The sequence below is a fragment of the Epinephelus lanceolatus genome, chromosome 21 (assembly GCF_041903045.1).
Source record: "Epinephelus lanceolatus isolate andai-2023 chromosome 21, ASM4190304v1, whole genome shotgun sequence".
Lineage (NCBI taxonomy): Eukaryota > Metazoa > Chordata > Actinopteri > Perciformes > Serranidae > Epinephelus > Epinephelus lanceolatus.
Window position 1 is genome coordinate 17,780,493 of NC_135754.1, and position 5,698 is coordinate 17,786,190.

At 45.9% G+C, this 5,698-nt stretch overlaps 1 protein-coding gene across 1 annotated transcript; it reads right to left on the reverse strand.

Moving 5' to 3' along the window:
• Positions 1-488: 488 nt before the first annotated feature.
• On the reverse strand, positions 489-3,160 carry nog2 (noggin 2). Its single transcript, XM_033610910.2, has one exon. The coding sequence runs from the start codon at positions 1,868-1,870 to the stop codon at positions 1,235-1,237; it is 636 nt and encodes a 211-aa protein (XP_033466801.1). The 5' UTR covers positions 1,871-3,160; the 3' UTR covers positions 489-1,234.
• Between the last annotated feature and the right edge of the window lie 2,538 nt (positions 3,161-5,698).

Here is a 5,698-nt window from a genome sequence, read left to right on the forward strand (position 1 = left end):
CCTCCTCCTCCTCTCTCTCTGGCTGAGACAAATGAATGCCAGTTCTGTGGAGGCGCTTGAGGTATGTGTTGCGCATTACACAGCGTAGTAAATCAGCCCTTTCTAAAATCACTGTGACGGCGTGGAGCGTCAGGCAGTCCACACAGAGTCACTGAAGCTTGGACTTACTGTGCAGTTAGTAACTCCACTCCACTTCGGAGCCCGACCATCTACACTGCAAAAAACATCAGTCTTGTGCAACATTTTTTTCATAAAACTTTTCGATTTCGCTTCTTTCCAAACCAAGAAAACTTTTTTTCCTCAATCAAATTATGCGTATTTATAGGAACTCAAACTCTGATGCAAACAAGTGAAATAACCAGCAGACTTTTCTTGCAAGGACAGATCCTGACTGAATGAAACAACATGCTCAGATGATATTTTTTACAGCGTACACGCCCCCTGGATATAGACACTCGTTGTAAGCAACATGGCTTGACACTAATACACGTTGAAAGGATAGACTTTATTGCTAAAACGTGTAAACATAACATGTACACTGATATGTTTTACTTTTTTATTTATTTTATTGATTTTTTTTTTTAATTTTTAGAAATATTCAAGTAGACATCTCCCATATTTTTTTCTGGTATACTCTGCTATTCTCTTTCCTTATGCTCTATACTCACAATCGTTAAAATAATAAATAAAACGTACAGATTTTGTTTATTTCTACAATACTATGTATTCCAAAAAAAGCTGAGTTCACGCCTTTATATATATCTTTAACCTCAACTTTTCTTCTTTTTTTTTTTACAATTTAATTATTATTGATATTAATATTATACAAAAACTCTAGGCAGCATTGCAGTGAAATAACAGTCAGCATCAATGTTCAGTTGAAGAGAAAAAAAGGTCACCTCTTGGAGAAGTGTAGCATATGCATTGCATCCTCAATGTCTCATAAAAAATATCAAAAAAAAAAAAAAAAAAAAGAAGCTCTTCCTTATGAAGTGCTCGTGTTCCCCCAAAAAACAATGTTTCAGGGCTGAGAATAAAATATGGTCCTGGTTCAATTAGAAAAAATAGCTGCATTTTTCTTAAATATGTACAATGTTGGTATTTCACTTAAAATGCTATATAAAAAAATAGATTTGCTATGGTGCCCACCTCTGTAGAGAGTTAACAGTGCAATAGAAACCGTATTTCCAGTCCACTCCCCCCTCGACCACCACTCCACTTCCTTTAGAGAAAATCAGCACGAACACTTGCACTCTGAGATGATTGGGTATTGCACCTGTATCCACGTACAGTATTTCTGTCTTAGAAAGCCTTGACAATACCACCGGAGGAAAATCTTGTTGATTGACTTGACGGGTTTGCAAGACATCCCCTCAGGGAAGGAGCACGAGCGCTCAGAGAAACAGTTTCCCTCCTTGATGTAACGTGGCCAGAACCTCACGCCCAAATCCTTCCAGGTGTGTACCACAGGGCAGTGCGTGTAGGTCCACAGCCACTGCAGAAATTTCCTGCGGGCTTTCTTGCCCACTTTTACCCGCTTTCCATAGGGGGTCTCTGTGAGGTCCAGCTTTTTAATCTCGTTAGGCATGGGCCCCTGCAGCTTCACCTGGTTGTCTGGCGCGGAGAGGTTCACCAGCATGGGCGAGGTGATGGACATGAAGTTGGGGTCAAAGTTACTGCCGAGCTTTTTCCTCAGAGTCCTCTCGGCCAAGTCCTGCTCCCGGGGGTCGTACTCCGGGTCGGGGTCCTCCTTGAGGTCGGGCACGGGGAGGTGATCACTGGGCGATGGACGGAGGCGAAGGTAATGCTGTGAAACTCCAAGGTGAACACACACCAGCACGTAAACGAGTAGCGTTTGTGAGAGGCCCATTATTCCTCTTGGTTTTACGCACCGGTTCTTCTCGCGTAAATAATATTCAATTCTCTTCCCGGTCACTGTGTTCTCTGCAATGACTTGCCCGGGGCTTCATAAATAGTAGAAGTTCAGTCACCAGCAAGGCGATACTTTTAATAGACCACGTCGGGTTTGAATGACATGGAGCGCTTTGCTTTTTAGGGCTCCTTCAACTTCGCAATTTGCCCGCTGATGCAACTCTGCAGCGCGGCGCGGTGCCCCTGCTTTGCAAAAAAAGTGTTTAGTCTAAACACAAAAAAAGCACAAAACAGAATGGGGAAAACTCTATTCACGCTCTCTCCGGCCTCACCCCGCTCCCTTGGATTCACTTTGGGTTTCTTTCGGTTGTCATGGTTACCCCGGGGACTCGAAGCCACGACGAACTGTCTACACTGGATGACAGCGGCCGAGGCGAGAGCTGCATGGAATGAAGTGTTTTCTAAAGAGACAGAATAGATCCGGAGCGTCCCGAGAGAGAAGGGCGCACAAAAGAGTACTTGACCAAGTTTTAAATGTCACGCGCCCGGCAATGAGGGCTGCCTTGGCCAATGTTATTTTTACGCACGGCTTTTATAAACGTGGCTTCTCTTAACGTCGCCTGACGCTCTCAGGTTTGACAAGGTCCCAGGGCGCACAATCCATGGACTGAGGAAATGTTCTCTGCAGTCAGTCCCCTGTGGTATTCCAGCCGTCGATCCGTGCACCTCGCTGAAAATGTCCAAAAATAACTTAGAGAAGAATGCGCCGCAGTGGGATGCAACTTATGAAATAACAGCCATTTATCTTTCCAGAGGATGTTCCAAATCGCAGAGCAGCTCTTTACACAAAAGTCTCAGGCTGTATATTCCCAACACAACTCTCGGCTGTGCATGTAATTTGAAATAAACGCTGAAAAGCGGCGTTACAGATTGCAGTGTCAGTGCATATCAAATGCAAACTGCAAAAAAAAAAAAAAAAAAGCCAGTAAACGCTGTTAGTTCAAAGTTCCTTTCACTGTGGCATTGCTGAATCCTTTTCAGAAAAGCGCCAGGTCCCACTGTCGCTGCATGACGAGACAGTCCATAATCTGGAGCCTTTTTGCCCGGTCGATGCAAGCGGTCAATTCCCGAGGGAGCGTCTCTACTCCTTTGATAACTGGTACAGAAGCTCCTACAGAGTCGCTCCTACTTCAGGAGTCTGAGAGACTTGGCGCTGGAGCGTTTCTTTGCTTAGGCACACTGTGTGTGAGTGTGTCTGTAGCGAGTGGTGCTCAGTCCCAAGTTAAATATCCCCCTCCGACGGTACAAAGTGTCAGAGGGGCCTGCCCACCCCGGCCACTTTCACTATGATTGACAGCCCCCCCTCCGGGCCACCCCCCCCTTCTCCCCTCACAACGTGGAAAATATCAGCCACAATCACAGAATCAACTGGGTCCTAGAGCACCACTTTTATCCCATATTATAGCGTAATATTCCTCAACACGAGCAGAGTTATTACATTACAGGGCATCTGAAATATCACACACACACTTTAAGTGCTGTACCAACTGTTTTCTCCTGCGCGTTTCATCAGCAGAGTGTCTGTCATGCACTAATAGGTTCAATACGCTGTCAATATTCAGCTGAGGACTTTCCTTGGCTTGAACTTTCCCATGAAATTGATGGGAAACGTTTAGTCGCTTGTCTGCGGAAAAGGGGCATCACATTCCACCTTTGTTCGTCAGCATTTGGGTCCACACAGGAATTGGCCCGTTGAACTCAGGGGTCACAAAATAGGCGCGTAATTAAGGGCTATAAATGGCCATGGATAACTAAGCGGTACCTTTCCCATGCTAAGCAGTCATTAGGCCATGCTGGACTTTTGCTTCAACTATGTTGGACCTTATTTAATGCCACTTAGGAATGATTCAGGCAAGTTTAATTTGTCTACTAAATCAATGTTTCTAGACAGTTTCTGTAGCCATAATAAACCGCTATTTGTTTTTTGGTGCATATGTTGGCCTGCAGTTTAAACAAACAACAATACATTTAATCAAAATTATTTTAACTTTTTTTTTTTTTCCAAATCATACATAAAACAGTTTTACTCATTATGTCATTACAGTCACATAGGGTGGTCATAGTCTACATGTGGTTCCCCATTAACTGATCCTGGCTCTGGCTGTTGTATTTACCCTGGCTGACCAGTTATTGGGCATTTCGATTTGTCATTGTGCTTGTCTTTTGTAGTGGTCACTAGAGGGCGTCGATCCAGCACGGTGTGGACCTGCAGTGAGGGGCTCCCCAACCTCTCCCTCACTGTTTGACTCCTCATGTTTGAGTGCATGGGGAAGGAATGTGCGCTCATACATAGTTATGATACAGCTCGAGTGAAATTGCTCACCAGTTTTGTGATCAAAGATCTAAAAACCAGTGCTTGAGTCATTGTGCCGAATGCAGTGATTAACCTGAGTCATCTATAATGTGAGGATGATATGAAAAAAAAGTTTCCTGCTGAAGTGCTGAAGGATGGAGGAACTTTTATCACTAGAGGTGCTCTAATTTTAGTGTCTGGCTGGATTAAGAGGCTTCATTATCCAATGCTAACAGCATGAACCACATCGGAAGAGTTGCCAGCAGTCTTTTACATCCTAATAGTAAATTCCCGCTGACCCCTCCAGCATGCATGCAGACACAATGTCATAATCTGGTTAATGATTAGGGTGGCAGTGTAGACAGAGCTCAGTGGGCAGCGGGGACAGTAAGGCTGAGCTGGCTACTGTAGAACTGGCCATTTCCATTGTCTTCCTCCACAGGTCTTGAGGTGCTGAACTGAGAGAAAAAACCCCATGCAGGGAGAGACACTTCCCTTCCTCCTATAGTCTCAGGCACTAATGCTGTGGAGCAACCCTAGCAATGAGTCCACCCCCATCTCCTTGCTAATTACTGAAGATAAAGACAAGGAGAGGAGAGAGGAGGGGACCGGTGAGCACAGTAGGGAGGGTTGGTGGTGGTGGTGATGGTGATGATGTTGAGCAAGTGGGGGTGAAGGCAGAAGATGATGAAGATGGTGGTGGTTTCAGCAAAGAGAAGAGGATGGGAGGGGGCGGCGGTGGTGCCGGATGGCAGTTTGCTGTGGAATGGCTAATTAAATAATTCCATAAAAGGACCCCAGCTCGCTTTAACGAAGCCCGTCAACCTCTGACGAGTGGGGCTGGGGTGCTGGGATGGGGGGTGGGACGCGCCATGGAGGAGAGAGGTGGGGCTGGTGCTGAAAATTGGGCTTGTATAACAAGGGGACTTAGCTCTTTGGTTTTGCAGTGATTGTTCACGCTCCCTTAGGTCTCAATAGGGCGCATGGTGAGGGTGCGTTGGGGGGCAGCCTTTAGGCACAGATAGGACCCCCTTCTCCTCTACTGCTGTGAATGCTATCCACACACTAACACGCAACACAAACACATACACACACTAACACCCCCACGGCTCTACACAAAGGCCCCTACCCAAGGTCCAGGCAGGAGCTTATCCAGTGCGGGGGCACAGCAAGGGGCAGGCCTGGCCAGACTGGCTGACTGTGCCCACTGGGGACTGGTAGAATGGCACAGGGGGGGTGGATGGAGACGGAGAGCTTGGAGAAGAGAGAGGGGAGTAAACAGGAGAGACTCAGAGACCAAGATGAAAAACATTGCTAAGCAGAGCTGACAAAATCAGCATTGTTTTCGCATTTCATATCTTACTCTTGCTGCGTTAAATGAGCTAATGTGAGGAGATAAGGGAAGTTGAGGAATTTGGCATGGTGCTGTGGCCTTTTAGAAATAGTCTTGAGTGGCAGCGATAGTGCAACTCT